We start from the raw sequence: 21198 nt of genomic DNA, 5'->3' as shown, positions 1-21198 counted from the left end.
CAAATCATGAACTGGATAATTGTATTCGTGTAACTTCAACTATCTAGAAGCGTATGCGATCACATGACCATTCTGAGTCAGAACACAACCTAACCCCTGAAGAGAAGCATCTGTGTACACCACATACCCTCCAGATCCTGACGGTAATGCCAACACTGGCGCAGAAGTCAACCGCCGTCGAAGCTCACAAAAATTCTCCTCGCACTCTGAGGACCACTCGAAATCAATACCATTGCAGGTAAGCTGCGTCAAAGGTCGAGCTAGCTGTGAGAAGTTCAGAATGAAGCGACGATAATATCCTGCTAGACCCAGAAAATTACGGATCTCAGCAACCGTCGTCGGACGTGACCAATTAACCACCGCCTCGATCTTGCTTGGATCAATAGAAATCCCCTCCCTGGAGATGATGTGGCCAAGAAAGACCACTCGATCCATCCAAAACTCACACTTACTCAATTTGGCGTACAACTGCTCATCCCGAAGAGTCTGCAGTACCAACCGCAAGTGAGAAACATGCTCGTCCGCATCGCGCGAATACACCAGAATGTCGTCAATTAAAACCACGACAAAATTATCCAGAAACTCCCTGAAAACGCGGTTCATCAGATCCATAAATATAGCCGGCGCATTAGTCAAACCGAAAGGCATCACTAGAAACTCGTAATGCCCATAGCGAGTACGAAATGCAGTCTTGGCTATGTCCTGATCTCGGACTCTCATCTGATGATACCCAGATCTCAAGTCAATCTTGGAGTAAACCGAAGTACCTTGCAGCTGAACAAACAAGTCATTAATACTAGGCAAATGATACTTGTTCTTCACAGTAACTCGGTTCAGCTGCCGATAGTCAATGCACAACCGCATAGACCCATCCTTCTTCTTCACAAAGAGAACAAGAGCTCCCAAAGGAGATACACTAGGATGAATGTACCCCTTGTCCAAAAGATCTTGTAACTGATTCTTCAACTCTAACATCTCTGACGGAGCCAGACGATACGGTGCTCGAGAGATAAGCGAAGTACCTGGTATCAAATCTATGCCAAAATCGACTTCCCTAGCAGGAGGAAAACCCGGAATCTCATCAGGAAATACATCTGGGAATTCATTCACAATCGGAATACTCTCTATCCCAACGCTCTCAGCGGACAAATCAACTGCATAGATGAGGTAACCTTCCCCGCCAGACTCTAGAGCTCGACAGGCTCTCAAAGCTGATACCAACGTCATCGGGGGTCGCGCTCCCTCACCATAGAAAAACCAGCTATCACTCCCATCCAGATGAAAGCGTACTAATCTCTGGTAGCAGTCCACTGAAGCTCGATAGGTAGTCAACATGTCTATCCACAGAATACAATCAAAGTCATCCATCGCAAGAACAATGAGATTCACTATCAGAATGTTCCCTTCGAACTCTAAAGGGCAACCCATCACTAGACGCTTAGCCAAAGCAGATTGACCCGTCGGAGTATAAACAGAAACTACTACGTCTAGTGCAATGCATGGTAACTTATGCCTCTTAACAAAACGTGCAGAAATGAAGGAATGAGATGCACCAGTGTCATTGAGTACAAGAGCAAGTATACCATATAACAGAAATGTACCTGTGATAACCTTCTCATTCTCCTCCACTGCTTGATCATGCCTCAAGGCAAACACCTGGCCAGAAGTCCGCGGCTTCAAATGAGAACTCCCAGCAAACTGTCTCTGCGACCTCTGCTGAACGGTAGCCTGAGAACCCGATCCCGAACCAGAACCGCCTCCCCCAGCTAGTGGACAATCCCTCCGGAGATGACTGACCTCTCCACAACAGAAACATGCTCCAGAAGCTTTACAGCATTTGTCTGTCAGATGGTACTTCCCGCAATGTTCGCACTTCTCCTTCTTTCCAAAATGAACAATATCACCGGAACCAGAGGAAGAAGAAGTAGATCCAAACTTCTTGAAAGACTGAGCACGAGGACCCAAAGAACTCGCAGTCCTAGAATGAGAGAAAGACCTGTTACGCCGAATGCTATCCTCCGCCTGATGAAAACGGCTCACCAAACCCTCATAGGCCATATCATCACCGAACGCCACACGGTCATGAATCTCTGGGTTAAGATCCTGAAGGAACAGATTATACTTCATCTCAGAGCTGTCAGCAATATCGGGGCAATAGCATAACAGATCAAAGAACTTCTGCTGATATTCGTCAATCGTCATAGATCCCTGACGTAAACTCAGTAACTCACCCACCTTCGCTTGATGGAGTGCAGGAGGAAAGTACAGCTTTTGAAACACTGTGCGGAACTCGGCCCAAGTAGCAACTCCTCTCGCGCGCAATGAATGGTACAGAAGTGAACCTCCACCATTTACGGGCTCGCCCATCCAGAAGATAACCAAGAGTCTCCATTGTTTGATCCTCAGTACAGTGGAATGTCTAAAAACAAGTCTCCATGCGATCTAGCCAGTTATCCGCATCCTCCGGAGTCTCGCCTCCAACCAAGGGCTTAGGAGACCCATCTATAAGAACCAGCGCACACTGAAACGGTTCTCATCATGACGACGATGATGGAGTTCCCGACGACGCTCCCGATCATCATCGCCCCAACGTCCACCTCCACTACCATGGCTACTCTGATCATCGCGATCCGCCATCTACAAAATTACTTCTCGGTTACCTTTATGCAGAATCTTAATCCCAAGAATATTATGCATGCTCTGATACCATAAATGTAGTGACCCTTACCGAGATCACCTACTAATCAAAAACTTAGGCATGCAATTAACTTAATTAAACAGTAAACCAGAATTAAACGGCGGAAGCAATAACAATATACAATCCCAAGAAAAGGAATCTGTAAATACCCAAATAGTTATACAACAAAATCGAATTGCTGTATCAACCCAATACAATAAAATCCTAGGCGAAGCTCCAGCTGGCCATCCACTGCCTAGCCCCTCTTGGATCCACCCGCCTCATCCAATCGCAAACCTGCCCCCATGGAATAGGGTTTCCAGATACACAAAGTACGAGACGTGAGCATGAAACGCTCAGCACGAGAGTATGAGTATACATGCATGCAAGTGTACCTCCTACTGACTAGAGGTCAAGAATCAAATAACAAAGACAGACCGAGCCCTGGTATGTAGCACGATGCGCCGTCGCTTCAGGAGGTGGCTCACATACCGAAAACCAGTGGTTACTCCGGACCCAAATCGATAGAAGTCCATCCACTAACAGGATAGGGTAAAACCCTATTAACAAACATCTCAAAAGAGATAGCTCAAGATGCAAATGTATGCAGCATATAATCATGTCATATAAATCATGCAGTCTCTACGATGCCTGGATCGCTACGCCACTTTCGGATTCCCAATGGGACGCCTAGAATTCCCTAGATCTAAGCTAGAATGCTAAGGAATCAAGAGAAGAGAAGTGAATGGTGCATCTAAAAATGAATCTCGGAACTCCTATTTATATACATCAAATGGAACGTCCGTTCCTCCATCGTTGCATCCGTTCTATCTTCGTTGCGTCCGTTCTCCATCGTTGCGTCCGAACGTCACATCATGTGAGTAAGCAGTGATGCATTCTTGCTGGCACGAACGTTGCGTCCGTTCCTAGGACGTTGCGTCCGTTCCACTTGATTCTCCGGATCATTTCTGATCATTCTGGGTCTATTCCCGGACTCCGTTAATCCATTAAGAGTTTCCTTAATCACGTTTAACTTAAACTAACATGATTTATTGGATTGATTAACACTTAATCACTAATTTCGGGTACGGGCTACTACACGCCAACTATTGTAGCATAAACCTCCTCCAAAAATGTCAAAAGAAGTGCTGCTCTGAACATTAAGAAAAATATCTCACTATGGAAAAACAATTTTGCCATAGCTAAGAGATTTAAACAAGAAGTTTGCATGTACACACATGTTGGCCAGTTATTTTAAATTTCCATCAGGGTTTATCACTTGCAGTTTGGTGCAAAATACAACAGGCACAATGTTTTTCAGATTAAAAAAATGATAATATTATCGGTTCCTTGAGAAATAACTATTGGAACGAAATATGAATTTAGGTGATTCAACTTCATGGTGTTTTTGAATCTTCAATTCAAAATTTATGTGCTCATTTCTCCTATTTTTGTGTTTGTTGATTTTGGAGATGTCATTTGTGTTTGCTGGTAAATTTATTTCCCATCTGAAAACCATTTTCATATCATATCCACAAAATGAACGCCAACTGTTTGATGAAATTTCACACCAAACATATATATGTAAACTGTAAAGGTGTTTCATTAATTCATTATTGTTATTTGTTTCGATTTTTGTTAATTATAATCATGCTGGAATTTTTTTTCTCATCAACTGAATATATGTCATTATAGCTTCAATGGTTTCTTCTCCCCCACGCACTACTGATCCTCGTAATCCGAGCGACAATCGTAGACGTCAATTAAACACGGGGCTTCAATGATTAAGAAGACAAACAATGACAGAAGAACGGAGACAAGAACTTCTTTCACGACGCCGGTCAAATTACCAACAACGAAGATATGGGAATGAGCACATAACATCTCCACCTGAATCAGTCTTGAATGTCTCTAATGTTACTCCTAATTCGCTCGATATTGACTTCACTATATACAAATTTAAACAAATATTTTGAGTCATTTATTAGTCATTGTTTTCGATATTTATTTTGGTTTCTATTATCATTCGATAACATTATAAACAAACAGAATGAGAAAATGACATTTCTCGACGACGTAAACAACGAAGAATTTTAGACAGGAAAAGACAACATACAATGACTAATGATGAAAGAATTACATATTTCACAACGAAGAGAGGCTTATCGGAGGAGGACCCGACCTTCTACATCTTCTCATGAAGGTGAAAGATTTGTATTATATAGTTAATGAATTTTTTTTGTATATTTTTTGGCACTTATTAAACATTTTAGAATATTTATTTACAAAAATTGCATTATATAATGCAGTTTAAAATTGTATATAATTTCAATTTCGTAGCAATATGGAATTTTTTTTGTCAATAGTTCAATTTCGTAGCAATCTGGAAATATTCTTTAAAATCTTATTTGCAATAAATATTAGTGATTTCTTATGTGATTAAATTAATACTTTTAAAGTGTTAACTTATGTCTTTGACCATATCTAATTATATGGTATTTTATTTAAAAATATATATATTGGTAATTCTGAAACTTATTCCTATTTCTAATTTCTAATTTTGTTCATTTATAATTTAGGTGACATGTAAATTGAAAACAATTTTAAAGATAATTTTATATTTTCTTTTAAAATATCTAAAAATTATATATTTATTTCTTATTTAAAAATATATACAAATATTTTTGAATAATGCTTTAAATATGTTTTCTATACAAGGTACTGATGACACCATAATTCAGTAAATGTGTCACGAACAATCGATACTTTATCAGAGCTTAACATCAAATTTTCTCCGTGGAAGTACAAGCACATGTCAACAACCCACAAATTATGATCCTCAAGGTATTTCAAACATACATTATATTAATCGATAATAAATTTTGTATATTATGTTTGACACATCACATATGACATACTAGACATAACTTAATATTTCTTCTAAAATTTTGAAATTTTTATAACAATCTTATCTGCATTTATAAATTGTAATTTTATATTTTAATATTTATACTTTTTATTTAAATATAACATTATATATTATTTTTTATATGTTCATTTATTTAATCACATTGTATCATTTTACAACGTATTATTATTTTTGTTAATTAAAAACATTATTAATTCTTTATTTCATTTCAATAAATAACTTTAATTATTAAAAAATTTGTGGATTTTTTTATTACAAATAAATTAACATACATAAATTGATAATTAACAAACAAAATCCTTAATTTTATTATTTTTTAAACCTATACATCAAAATATAGTTACAATTCCAACAATTATGATCCTCAAATTATTTTTGAATATTACTTTATGTTGGGGATTGAATGTGTGTAGAGGGTGGGGAAGGGTGAATACACACTTATAAAATTTTACTTCAAAAGATACGGTGATTGAGCAAATGTTAGTCTACCCAACCGATTTTTCTTTTAGCTTCTTAGATAAATAAGAACTACTTGAATAGTGCGGAAACAGTTCTCACTAAGCTAGGTGATAAATATGGAGAGTAGTGTAATGCAGTAACATAAATTAACACAGATATGTTTATGGATGTTCGGAGATGAAACTCATACGTCACCACTTCTTCCTCACGGGAAGGATACACTGGAAGACTTTAGTTATTACAACGTCTTGTGATACACCCGATCCAAGTTAGGACTTATCAATCGCCTAAGATGGAACTCCTAGATTTACACTGATAAGATCTCAAGTTCTTATCAAACTTTTCTTCAGTTGATGATGATAAATGTCTAAGCTGCTTGAGAGCTTAGAATCTCAAATACTTGCAACGATGAATGTTCTTCAAACAACAGCTTGGATCTGAGTAACCCTTGGGTAGATCTCTTTGATAGATCAGATGTGCTTTTGATGAGAAAGGTTAACTGAGCAGTCAAGTATTCAGAGTAGTATCAAGTGCTCAAGTATGTAAATTTTTGTGAAGACGTTGTTTTGTTTCTTCTTGATGAGCTCTGATATTTATATCAGTTTTTCCAACGTCCTTTTCTTTTTGTCAACGGTAGGAAACGTCTTGAGTGTCAGATATCATTCCTTGATTTGTGAAATGACTTTATCTTTTGAAGTATCTGTACTCGGAGTGCCTTAAATTTTCTATTCAATGTGTCTCGACATTAAATGCTATTTATGGTTTTTCTTACTTTATCAGACGGCTCCTTAAATGCTTCGTCCTTTGCATTTGAGTTGTCTTGTCAACTTTTCGATACTGGGGATTCGTGACTTTTTAAATTCGGCAGATATATAGCAACTTATGAACTCAACCCAGATTAGTTGAGCAATAGTCGGTTGATGTGCTTAGCTCAGTTGACAGATAACGGTTGATATGCTTAGATCAGCCGATACTGCATATTCCAGTCGATATCTTCCATTGTCAGCTGATATGTTGAAGTCGGTAGAATTCTCTTTGTCACCTGTTATACACGTAAACGACGGCCGAACTATAACAATGAAGTGTTGTTTTGTTATCACAAAAAGTTAGGATTCAACACTTTAAATATGTTTTTCATACAAGGTACTGATGCCACCATGATTCAAAAAATGTGTCACGTACAACCAATACTATATCAGAGTTTAACATCAAATTTTGTCCGTGTAATTACAAGCACATGTCAACAACCCACTAATTATGCTCCTCAAGTTATTTTAATTAATTAAAAGTACATTAATTGATAGTAAATTTTGTATAATATGTTTAATACATCCCATAATTGGCATATCCTAATATTTCTTCTAGAATTTTGAATACGGAAGATTCAGTTGCATATAATTATATGAGTCGACTATATTGAACAAAGTACGATTCGAGATGTTCGGTGTATCACGATATCTATGTTCACGTCGATATTTTTATAACAATCTTATATGCATTTAAAAATTGTAATTTTATATTTTATTAATTTATTTATACTTTTTATTTAAAGATAACATTATATTTATTTTTTATATGTTCATTTATTTAATCACATCGTATAATTTTACAACGTATTAATTTTTTTTATTAATTAAACAAATTATTTCTTTTTTAATTACATTTCAATAAATAACTTTAATTACTAAAAAACACGTGGTTTTTTTATTACAAAAAAATTAACATACATAAATTGACATTGATAAAAAAAATTCCTTAATTTTATTTTTTTAAACAAATATCACAAAATATAGTTACAATTCCATCAATTATGTTCCTCAAATTTTTTATGAATAATGTTTTAAATATGTTTTTCATACAAGGTACTGATGACACCATGATTCAGCAAATGTGTCACGTACAACCAATACCATATCAGAGTTTAACATCAAATTTTGTCTGTTAAAGTACAAGCACATGTCAACAACCCACAAATTATGCTCCTCAAGGTATTTCAAACATATATTATATTAATCGATAGTAAATTTTGTATAATATGTTTGACACATCACATATATATGATGTACTGGATATCAGTGTTTTCATAACCGAACCGGTAATCGAATCGGTAAACCTATAAAAACGGTTCAACAGGTGCGACCGGTTCAACCGAACGGTCGAATCGGAGTACTGTTATTATATTAAAAAATAATTATGGAATATAATAATTAATATATTTTAAAAATTTTAAAACCTTAAATATGTATTATATAATAAAAACATATAATTATCAAAGTTCAAAAACGTATAGATAACCAAAAAAATCTAAAATATTATCAAAATAATATTTTTAGCAATGTTCAAAACCAAATAATATATATATCCACAAATAAAATTTTTAATATATTAAATAATTTTTTAGAAATAATAAAAAATTTAAAAAATTCTTTGAAAAATTACGCATAAATTGATAAGAGCAAAATTGTTAATGTATCTTAAGAGAAAGCAGATTTTGAGGAAAAAAATTACGTAAGATCAAAAGATTATGACAGCTTTTGTTTGTAGAGTTCGTGTCCGCTTAGTTCGAGGCTGCACAATTTTTTCACTGTCTGTGTCATCACTGTCATGGATAACAAGATTTCTCTTCTTTTTGGCCGGTTTCTTGACTGCTGTTTTGTGCGGCTTGGGGCTGTCTGAAACAGTTGATTCCTTGGAGTGAAAATTTGTCAGATATTCAACATTTATGACTCGAAGCTTGTGCAGTTGAGAAACTACTTGAAGAGAAATTTCCAAATTTTCAAGTAGGCGACTGATTTGCAACACATATCCCGAGGATTGTTTGGTTGGAGTCATCATTTGAACAAAAATTTTGAACAGTAGGTTACTCCAATTGATCTTGATACCTTTCATGATCGCTGTCATGACTTTGAATTTGCCGACAGTTAACTTGGCGAAAGATCCTCCTTTTGCAAAAATGCTTTTGGCAACAATATCAGCTAGCAGTTGATATTCAAGCTTTAAATCTCTCTTGAACCCGGACAGAGATATCAATTACGGTGAACCAGAAAATGCAGTATGCATTTCAGTGATATGAATGGTTGAGATAGCATTGAAGTCAGTTGTACCTGAGGTTGATAAACGGAAAGTATTTGCAAATAATTCTTCATCGATTTGAACACAGTGTCCTCCCAGAGAAAGTAGAAGATGACCGTCATCCTTGATCATACAATGGTGGTATAAGGATATCAAATCCTTTTGATAATAGTCTAGAGCCTTGATATCCAAAAAGGATCGAAGCCCAGTTTGTTCAAGAGCTATGCAAATCGTAGTGATACCTGGGTTGTCCAGCCCATAGAGTGAGTCAAAATCAACGGCGAGTGCATTGAGAATGTATACGGCTGATGAAACAGAGGGAGTAGCCATTGTAGAAATTTCTGCTAAGCAATAGAAAGGAGATAATTGAAATTAGTAAGGGTTAGACTGCACACGAAATTGAAATCTTGTGAAAGTGTGTGTCTTGGTCAACACGATAAGAAAATGACATGGCATAGCCAAGAAATATTCTTTCATCTGACTTTGCATCAAATGCAGTCAGATGATTTTTACCATTGTTGTGAATGTAGCATTTACATCCAAAAATCTTGAAGTAAGATACAGTTGGTTGTCTGTCATTCCAGATATCATAAGGAGTTTTCAAAAATTTCTTACAAATTATCGATTTGTTCTGAGTGTAACAAGCAGTGTTCACAGCTTCGGTCCAAAACCTTTGAGATAGTTTAGAATCAGCTAACATAGTTCTCACAGATTCCTTAAGAGTACGATTTCTCCTTTCTGCAACACCATTTTGTTGTGGTGTTCTAGCTGCTGAAAATTCATGCTTGATTCCATAATGCTCTAAAAATGTGCAATAGTTCCAAGCATCGGGAAGAAGAGTTATAACCCTTGTTTTTAAAAGATGACCTAACTTGCTTCCCAAATTGACACGCTAAACAAACTTTGTCTTTAGAAAAATCAATTTTGGGCAGTCCTGTTACTAGCTCAAGTTTACTCAGACGGCTATTGATTTGAAGTTGAGGTGGTTCAGTCTCTTGTGCCAAATCCAGTTGCGTTTAGAATTGGAAGCTACGAGGCAAACTGATTTGCTAGACTGGCTGTTCCAATATGGTTTTTATGTGTTTCCACATCTGTTACCTGTCAAATATGATTATTGGACCATTGTATTTAGTGAGTTCAGACAATAGCTTATCATTTTCAGTCATGTGTCTCGAACATCCACTGTCTAAATACCTTGATTCATCAGACCGCTCTTTAGCACCTGTTACCTGGATTCACAAAGTTGAATAACTTTTGGTACCCATATATATTTGGGTCCACGAGGGATTAATCCTTTAGGAACCCAAACCTGAAATACTTTAACTAGTTTATCAGTTTCAGTGTTCCTATAGGTACGTACTAAATTAGGTGCTCTAGATTGTGGAGTGTGATGTGCTTTTGAAACCATATGTTGTTTGCCCTTTCCTATATCCTTCAACTGCCGATATCGCTTCTGAATTGGACGTTGATTATGATAATGACCTCGGGTTCCTATCATAGGATTAGGTTGATATGCGTTAGTCCTTTCAGGACTTTTTGCAGTTTCAACTTTAGTCTCCTGAGGATTGAAGCCAATACCAAATCTCTTTCTGTTCATCTGCTCTATTTGCTGCCAGGTCATGAGGATGGGTTTATCATCTTCATTTACCCTAACTGCTTGTACAAAGTTTATAAACTTACCTTTGCACATATTCAGTTTGGGTTGAGTACTTGATTCACCAATTTCAATTGTTTTACCATACCCTAGACCATTTTTGTCATTCAAGGGTCTCTGTAAATCATGCATTTCTGTCAACAAGCTCGAAGATTAATTCCATGATCTTACTAAATCATCCATACTTTGTTTTTCTGCTGTAAGATTCATGATGTTGATCTTGTGTTGTTCATTCTCAGTTCAGAGCACAGTAATCTCTGTTTCAAGACAGTTTACCCTTTGAGTTGTCTCCAAATGTGATTGTTGGACCATTGTATTTAGTGAGTTCAGACAATAGCTTATCATTTTCGGTCATGTGTCTCGAACATCCACTGTCTAAATACCTTGATTCATCAGACCGCTCTTTAGCACCTGTTACCTGGATTCACAAAGTTGAATAACTTTTGGTACTCATATATATTTGGGTCCACGAGGGATTAATCCTTTAGGAACCCAAACATGGAATACTTTAACTAGTTTACCAGTTTCAGTGTTCCTATAGGTACGTACTAAATTAGGTGCTCTAGATTGTGGAGTGTGATATGCTTTTGAAACCATATGTTGTTTGCCCTTTCCTATATCCTTCAACTGCCGATATCACTTCTGAATTGGACGTTGATTATGATAATGACCTCGGGTTCCTATCATAGGATTAGGTTGATATGCGTTAGTCCTTTCAGGACTTTTTGCAGTTTCAACTTTAGTCTCCTGAGGATTGAAGCTAATACCAAATCTCTTTCTGTTCATCTGCTCTATTTGCTGCCAGGTCATGAGGATGGGTTTATCATCTTCATTTACCCTAACTGCTTGTACAAAGTTTATAAACTTACCTTTGAACATATTCAGTTTGGGTTGAGTACTTGATTCACCAATTTCAATTGTTTTACCATACCCTAGACCAGTTTTGTCATTCAAAGGTCTATGTAAATCATGCATTTCTGTCAACAAGCTCGAAGATTAATTCCATGATCTTACTAAATCATCCATACTTTGTTTTTCTGCTGTAAGAATCATGATGTTGATCTTGTTTTGTTCATTCTCAGTTCAGAGCACAGCAATCTCTGTTTCAAGACAGTTTATCTCAACTGATTGTTCCCAGGTGGGTTCAGTTGAGGCATCTTACAGATCCTCTTGTTTGGCTCTGACTTCATCGAATTCTATGGATAGTTGATGATACTCATTTTTCATCTCATGAAGTGCTTTGATCAGTTCCTCTGTGGTAAATTTCTCAGAGCTGAAATCAAATACTTGTTTGCTAGTAGATGGAAGCTCACGATCATTAGCCATGAGACACTTGACTTCTTCATCATCATCACTGGAGCTAAAAGAGTTGTTGGGTTCTTCTGATTCACTGTCCGTTTCCGCCCATTTGGCTTTGCTATCATTTGCAACCAGTGCTTCATGATTCTTTCGTGAAGTGTACTTGGCATCTCTTGAGCTTCTCCTTTGCTCAAAATTTTTCTTCCATCTTTCTGGGGAATTTTGCTCATCTCTCTTTGGTTTAGGACAGTCAGCTATGAAGTGTCCTATTTTTCCACAATTGAAGCAACTTCTTGGCTCTTCGACTGCATCTTTATTTTGAAAGCTTCTCTTGTACGAACCTTCCTGATTTCTTCGGATGAATTTGCCAAAATTTTTCACAAATAAGGACATTGCATCACTGCTCAACTGTTCTCTCGTCTTTTCTGGTTGAGCAAGAGATTCGATTTTAACCGCAGTCAAGGCTTTGGTCAGTTGAGAGGTAGACTGATCTTCCTCTCGAGTTTGAAGTTCAAATTCATAAGCCTTCAGATCTGCAAACAAATCATGCAGTTCCAATTTGTTCAAGTCCTTCGATTCTCTCATAACCATTGTTTTCACATCCCACTCTTTGGGAAGGCCTCACATAACTTTGAAAATAACTTCTTTGTTGGGATATGTCTTTCCCAATGCATTAAGTTCAATAACAATTCCACTGACTCTTTCATCGAATTCAGACATTGATTCTCCAGATTTCATTTTGATATTGTCAAATCTTTGAGTAGCAACAAATAGTTTATTCTCTTTAGTCTGCTCATTTCCTTCACAAATTTGAATCAGTTTCTCCCAAATTTCTTTCCCTGTCTTGCACGTTATGATCTTGTTAAAAGTATTCTTGCCCAGAGTCTTGTACAAGATATCTTTTGCAACATTGTCAAGATTTTCCTTCTTTTTGTCTTCAGCATTTGTAGTGACCCGTATCCATAATTAACGATTAATGATTATATTAATCACGTGATCATGTTTTAAATTATTAATACATGATTAAGGAAGTTTCGGTTGGATTAACGGAGTTCAGAAATGGATTCAGAATGATTGGAAATGGCCTGAAGGGTGACCAGGAACGGAATCAACGTTCTGGATCGGAAGCAACGTTCTGGCAGTTGATGTCATCTGTGACATCAGCAATATTACGTCATTGCTTACGCACTTTATGGGACATCGGAAGCAACGATGGGAATCGAAACAACGTTCGTCAGGCAGAACGGACGCAACGTTGAGGAACGGACGTTCCGTTCCGTGTCTATAAATAGAGGGTCTGAGAGCTCATTTCTCACTCCTCTCTCCTCTCTTCTCTCACAACTCCTAGGCCTTCTAACTCAGATCTAGGGATATCTAGGCATATTATCGGGATTCCAAAAGTGGCGCAGCGATCTAGACGTCGTAGCGGAGCTGTGGCCTAGTTTTGAGGCTATCGACATCAAAGGGCTAACAACGGACGCAAGTATAGCTTTGGCTTTCTAAAAATATTTAGGAGTATGCAATAGCTTAGTTAAGGCTTTTATAGCTTAATTATTGATGCATGGGTAATTGCATACTAGTAGGAGTAGACTGGACTAGTAGGCATGGAGTCTAGACCAGCAGAGCTAGGTTTTGATCAGCAGTTGTTAGAGGTACGTAAGTACTGACCGAGATAGTCGGCATGATATATTTGCATGTATGTTGCATGAGTATGTGTTATATGTTTTATCATGTTTTAGCATGTTTTACCGCCTTAGCACATGTATGATTTTACGTATGACTGCATCCTGAGATATGTGAGTCATTGACAGTATCCATAGGGAACAGTGATCTCATGTTGGACTCGAGTCAGGTATGACAGTTTCCAGATGGGACTTGTATCCTGTTTTGGATTCGGGTCAGGATGGGGTTGGCTCAGCCCTGATATAGAATATACGAATACCCCGCTCTCTAGACGGTAATGTATATTCCTGGCACCATGAGCAAGTGTTTTACCTGGGATTTTAAATCATCTGTGTGCGCATATTTGTACATATATCATTTCGTATGTATTGAGCGTTGTCGCTCACGTCCCTGTGTTTGGGTATTGTGGTGTACCTTGTGGCGGGGCAGGTTTGAGGCTGGACGGTCCTGGAGGCTCTCAGCAGGATTGAGGATCCGAGAGTGTGAGGTTTTAGAGGGTAGGAATTTGTTTACCCTGAACCTTTGATTTGGTTGTATAATGGTATTTATACACTTTTGTTATCGTCGGTTGTATTCTGCCGATTGGATTTGTTGTATTTTAATTTATCCGCTACTTACGCTTTAAGTTTTATTGCATGCGCTATTTAACTCTGATTAGGTAGTGGATCCGGGTTGGGTCACTAAAGCAATCCACTCAATTCTTGGCTTTTCAATGTATTGTGGACTTCCACCAGAAAGAGCTATAGCAGTGCTAACTTTTGTGATTGTGAGAGGTCCATCAGTGATGACAAACCACATGTCATCATCTAAGGCTGATAGATGCGCTTGCATGCGTATCTTCCAATCATCAAAGTCTTCTTTGGAGAACATTGAAATCTTGCTGAATGAAGTCATTTTCAATGCAATGTTCAGGAGTAAGATAAAAACCTTTTTCTGATACCACTTGATAGGATCGGTTGAAAGTATAGGATGGATGAATAGACTTTCAAGAAATTTAGTATAAAAATAGTTGAGCTCGATCGGTTTAGGGACATAGTTCTAGACTTATCTTAATGTCCAATGTAATTTGACAAACAGAAGTATGTGCAAAAATATGTCAAATTATAGATTTGAACACTAAAAGGTTATCAGTTTAGATTAAGCAAAAATATAGGGTAAACTGAAATAACGCAAGCAAATGTTTATGGATGTTCGAAGATTTCAAATACTCCTACGTCACCCCTTCTTCCGCCTCGAAATGATATCACTAGAAAACTTTGAATTTTACAAGTAATTTGCAAAACCCCGATTCAGTTAAGACTTAACACTACCTAAACAAGAACTCCTAGTACAACACTTCAGTTTCAGTCCTAGACTGATGATAGAATACAGATGAATATAACTCAAAATCCTTAGCACAAAAATGATCCTTCAATGATCAGAATAACACTTCAGCGTTTGTGCTTCGAGTTCCTTGATCAAATCTTGAGCGTATAAAACTTTTTGTATTCTCGTAAAAATAGCAAAAATTGCAGATCGTAGAAGAGCTCCTTTGATTGATCAAGATCCCTATTTATACCCTGGGATTGTTAACGGTCATAAATTCAAATTGAATCTTCAGATAAAGTTTTGAATTATTCCCGTTGGATTTGTCACTATCAACAACAAAATTTGGAGCCGACATAGCCCTTTGCATCGCAGCAATTACTTCTGCAGAGAATGTCAGAGTACGGAAGAACTTATTCATAAAAGGCATGGTAGTTGACTGGTGAGAGGTAAACTGGTGAAGTCGGTTTAGCGAGTGTAAACTGATGAAATCAGTTTAGTGTCTTTAGCCAATTGAGCGCGGTGATTGAGCGTGAAGTAGTTTAGCTCCATATATCAGTTTATCGCTTTATAGTTGCTTGATTAGTTTTGCCTTCTTTTAAGCTTTGTAATTTTGTAAAAACCAAAACTAAATTTCCCAACAGATTTCTTCTACAATTTTGAATTCATAAAATTCGAAAAATTTTGAATTGATCTGGAAATTTTTATAATGTTCTTATCTGCATTTATAAATTGTAATTTTATATTTTATAATTTTATTTAAATATAACATTATATATTTATTTTTTTATATGTTCATTTATTTAATGACATTGTATCATTTTACACCGTATTATACTTTGTATTAATTAAAAACATTATTGCTTCTTTAATTGCATTTCAATAAATAACTTTAATTACTAAAAAAACGTGGTTACATATAAAAAACACAAAATTTATCATCACTTTACATTATATAAATATATATATATATATATATGTGTGTGTGTGTGTGTGTGTGTGTGTGTGTGTGTGTGTTAGAACAATTTTTTTCAATACTTGAGTTGTGTATTTTCTTATATTCAAAATTTAACTCATTTTGACTATTGGCGGGATGACATTAATAACAAGTTAAGGTATATTTTATTTTAGAAATTGAAATTATGAATGAATTTAATAAAATTCAAACAAATCGGGTATAATTTATTGTCTACAACAAAATATAGAACGAGAATAATTCTCTCAACAACGAAAAATTATCAATCATAATTTTATTTAAGTATCAATCTAATCATATACACAAAATTTATCATAACTCTACATTTTATTTAATAACTTTAATGGTCACAATATATATATATATATACACATAGATATATGCGTGTATTTATATTATAAATAAACAAAATATAAAATATATGTAAAACCAAGTGAAATACTTGGATCCACATATATTTATTTTCTAAATTTATTTGCATCATGTCATATATGTATGTTTTAATAGATTGAGCTATATATAACTACAAGAACAAGAAATAGTGAAAACAACATAATTGCTAATGATCGACGAGGTTCACGTCCACGTCGATATCATAATTTGGCAAGAAATGTCCATGAGAGTCAACATAATGGTCAATGGAATTTTCCCAATCCAACACATTGTCCATAATGTCAAGCTTTGTTGTTCCATGGTGAAACATCTCAACTATGCTGTAGAAATGGGCGTACCAAATTACATCTTATACAATCTCCAATTGAATTGCAAGAGATATATGATGAGAACAATGAACAGAGTAGGCATTTCAGACAACATATTAGAGCTTATAATCATGTTTTATGTTTACATCGATAGGAGTCAGTATAGATGAATCTTTGGCAACCGGTGCTAATGGAATTTATACATTTCGTGCTTATGGGTCAATATATCACTCAATCGGAAGTCTTTTACCAAATGAAAATTATAGGCCGAGGTATATGCAGATGTAGATTGTAGACACATATCATGAAATAGATAATAGACTTGAAGAAAATCAAGGTGTACGACGAGAGCTGTTAAAAAAAAAAAACATCCTCGATCTATACAATCCATTCATACATGTATTTCGGCAAACTGGCAGACGTGAAGACATACCTAACTTCAAGATTATCATAAAGGAACAACAACCTAATCAACGTCAATACAATTTATCGACAACATCTCAGGTTGCGGCTGTTACCGTTGACAATGAATGTTCGTATAACTCGAGTAGTCGTGATTTTATTATACAAGGAATTGGTGGTCATCTTATGAATATCCAAGATATCGTTGGTTATTATGATCCCGTACAGTATCCTTTCATTTTGCCATATGATACGTATGGTTGGGATACAAATAGCAGAAAACGATGGTTCCCGGGTTACATGCTTAAACTACTACGCATATATGCTACAAGTTAGCAGAATAACATAACATCCTATGTTTACTCAAAAAATAAATTATTTAGTAACTTCAAATATTGGTATATCACTAAAGTTATGAAAACTATCCTTTTGTACAAGATACGAGAAAATTCTTCATTGTTACTACTTCGCGGAGGTCGGCTCCTACAACAATACGTAGTTGACAATTACGTAAAGATTGAAACACATAGACTAAGGTGGATCCGTACAAATCAAAGCAACATTCGTTTTGACCTTTATCAAGGGCTACAAGATTGTTTAGATGGGGGAGAGAACAACGCATGTATAAAAAACTAATTTCAAACTAACATATTTTTTAAAAAATATTTACTGCTTATGTACTAAAAAATACATTATACAGAAAATGTTGGTCACATAATAGTACTACCATCAAAATTTGGTGGAAGCTCACGCGATATGTATCAACGATACCAAGATGCAATGACTTTGGTACAAACATATGGAAAGCCAGTTTAATGATTACAATGACATGAAATTCTATTTGGCATGAAATAAAAGAGCAACTACTTCCCGGGCAATCTCCCCAGGATCGTCCAGATTTGATTATAAGGATATTCAAAATAAAATTCGATGAATTTAATAAAGATATAGTGGATAGAGGAGTTCTAATAAGAGTTCACTCTTACTCATATGTCATCGAATATCAAAAGAGGAAACTACCTCATGTTCACATGTTGGTTATATTTGACAACATTGATAAGTTACATACTCCAAACAACTTTGACTCAATTGTGCGTGCTGAAATACCTTCAAAAAGAGATGAACCCAGTCCATATGAAGTTGTTATACACCATATGATACATGGACCATATGGTTTAATCAATCATCATAGTCCATGAATTAAAGATGGCAAGTGCAAACAGAACTTCCCAAAACCATTTGTCGCATATAATTCTCGAGCTAATGAATTATATCCTTTGTATCATAGACGTGAAGTTATGCGAGTTGTATCTAACAACAACGATCAAGTCATCATTGACAATGGTTGGGTTGTCCCTTACAATCCGTAGATTCTGTTGAAATATGATTGCCATATTAATGTTGAAGTATGTAGGGGTATTAAATGTGTCAAATACATATATAAATACATTCACAAAGGACCTGATCGTGTTGCGTTAGAGTTACGTAATAGATAGAATTGTGATGAAATCCAACAGTATATGGATGGAAGGTGGATTTGTGCTCCTGAGGCACTCTGGAGAATTTATTCATTTGAATTCAGTAGGATGTATCCTTCAGTTATTTGGTTGCAAATACATTTACCAAATGAGCAGTTAATTCGTTTCAATCCAGAGCAATCCTTAGGCGATATGCTTGCAAATGAAGACAATTCAAAGACTATGCTTACTGAATTTTTCAAAATTAATTCTAATCCTGCCATGGTTGAGAAGTACTTATATCAGGATTTTCCACAATATTATGCGTGGATACAATCTGGAAAAAATTGGATGCATCGACGAAGTCAAAATAAAGTTGTTGGAAGGATATATGTTGTTTCACCATTTGAAGGCGACAGGTTTTAACTCCGTATACTTTTGAACCATGTTAAAGGGCCAAGTTCTTTTGAGGAACTTAGGAAAGTAAATGGGATTACATATAAAACATTTAAAAAAGCAGCTGAAATGAGGGGTCTTCTCCAACAAGTTGATTATATTCGTCAATGCTTGCAGGAAACATGTTCTTCTAACTAGCCATCTTCATTAAGAAGGTTTTTTGTGTCCATATTGGTGTTCTGCCAACGAACAGGAGTTAGAGAACTTTGGGATGAGTTTAACCTATATATGTCTGAAGATTATGGTAGATCTATTTCAAGAAGTAGTTTATTTGTCACAAATAAATTGCTTCTTGAGATACGACGATTGCTGCATCAATATAAAAAGAAATTGGATGACTATGATTTGCCATCAATAAGTACCGACTTCTTAGGAGATTCCTCACTTCCAAGAATAATTGAGGATGCACTCTTGATTGAAATACCTGAAGAATATTTGAGATCTATCGAACATTTAAATGCGCATCAAAAGATGGCTTTTGATACTATAATGGAAATTATTATGTGCAATCACTCAAGCATATTCTTCATTGATGGTCCAGGTGGGACTGGTAAAACTTTTCTTTATCGATCAGTTCTAGAGCATCTATGAAAATAATGGAAAAATTGAAATTGCAGTAGCAACTTATGAAATTGCTGCAACATTGTTACCAGGCGGTAGGACTGCACATTCATGCTTGCAAATCCCACTAAGACCAACAACAACAACAATTCGCAAGATTAACAAACAGTCAGATATTGCTGAGTTAATCAGACGTGCAACAAATGTGGTATGGGATGAGGCTCCAATGACAAATCGTTATACTTTTGAAGTTGTCAGCCAAACTTTCCAAGATATAATGGACAACCAATTGCCATTTGGGGGAAAACTATGATTTTTGGTGGCGACTTTAGGCAAGTATTACCAGTTGTTAAACGAGGATCAATGAGAGATCAAATTGCTGCAAGCATTTCAAGGTCGTCGTTTTGGAATTCTGTTAAGATATTATATCTACAACAAAATATGAGATCTGCTCACGATATTGAGTTCTCACAATTTCTTTTACGTGTTGGTGATGTCTTAGAAGATACTGCTATAGGTAATTTTATAAAGTTGTCGGATTCAATGATCGTACCATAGGAAGGTGAACAATCAATTCATCAATTAATTGATTATGTTTTTCCAAATATGGCAAATCATGTGCATGATGCAAATTACATGGTTGACAGAGCTATAATTACTACAAAAATTGTAGATGTGTATGAAATCAATGAAATGCTCATTATAAAATTTTTTGGAGAAGAAAAATTATACACATCTTGGGACTCCGTAAAAGATGATAACAACAATCTTTTCCAAAAAGAACTTTTGAATTCTCTTTGTCCGAGTGGTTTGCCACCTCATAGAATCACATTGAAAGTAGGATGTCCAATTATGCTATTAAGGAATGTTGCACTTGAACTTGGACATGCAATGGAACAAGATTAATATGTCGTAATCTTGGAATAAACTTTATTGATGCGGAAATTATAACATGTCCTCACAAGGGTACACGTTATTTCCTTCATCGAATGCCTATGAAAAGTTAAGAAAATTCAGGGCTGCCATTTGAACTCAAACGCAAGCAGTACCCCATAAGATTAAGTTTTGCTCTTACCATAAACAAGGCACAAGGTCAAACAATACCAAATGTTGGTATCTTCCTGCGTAATCATGTGTTTAGTCATGGCCAATTGTATGTGGAACTTTCTCGAGGAGTATCTCAAAGATCAACAAAAATTTTAGTAAAAGATGGAAAGTTGCAAAATCGATCAGGTGTGTACACCAAAAATATTGTGTACAGAGACATACTGCTACCAAATGGTTGAGAAAAAATTAAATGTAAGACACCATGTGTTTTTTTCCTTATACTGTAAAAACAAAATTGTATTTAATCAATTATACAAGTCATGAACTATTTTTTGGATGGCAGGCCACCACTTAAATCTCAATCCTGACGCAGCAAGAGATATTCATGTGACGCCTAAAATCCAATCTACTAAATCGCATGCATTAATTAAATAAATATTAGGATTATTATTTTTATGTTTAATTGATTTAAATTCTTTATCTGAATTATGTGCTATTAAAATATTTTATTATTTATTCA

General features: G+C 35.7%; 1 protein-coding gene across 1 annotated transcript; it reads left to right on the top strand.

Moving 5' to 3' along the window:
• Positions 1-19940: 19940 nt before the first annotated feature.
• On the top strand, positions 19941-20537 carry LOC140874454 (uncharacterized). Its single transcript, XM_073277744.1, has 2 exons — positions 19941-20148; positions 20305-20537. The coding sequence occupies exons 1-2, from the start codon at positions 19941-19943 to the stop codon at positions 20535-20537; spliced, it is 441 nt and encodes a 146-aa protein (XP_073133845.1).
• The last annotated feature ends 661 nt before the right edge of the window (positions 20538-21198 follow it).

The sequence above is a fragment of the Henckelia pumila genome, chromosome 1 (assembly GCF_033568475.1).
Source record: "Henckelia pumila isolate YLH828 chromosome 1, ASM3356847v2, whole genome shotgun sequence".
Taxonomy (NCBI): Eukaryota; Viridiplantae; Streptophyta; class Magnoliopsida; order Lamiales; family Gesneriaceae; genus Henckelia; species Henckelia pumila.
The sequence above is the reverse complement of the archived record's forward strand: the minus strand, read 5'-3'. Positions and strand labels throughout refer to the sequence as shown.

What these genes read in the sequence shown, in the direction of transcription:
- LOC140874454 (XM_073277744.1), top strand. Translation starts at nt 19,941, where the DNA reads ATGATTTTTGGTGGCGACTTTAGGCAAGTATTACCAGTTGTTAAACGA. An exon ending in CTTAGAAGATACTGCTATAG is followed by an intron (nt 20,149 to 20,304) that starts GTAATTTTATAA and finishes CAAAAATTGTAG; the next exon opens with ATGTGTATGAAATCAATGAA.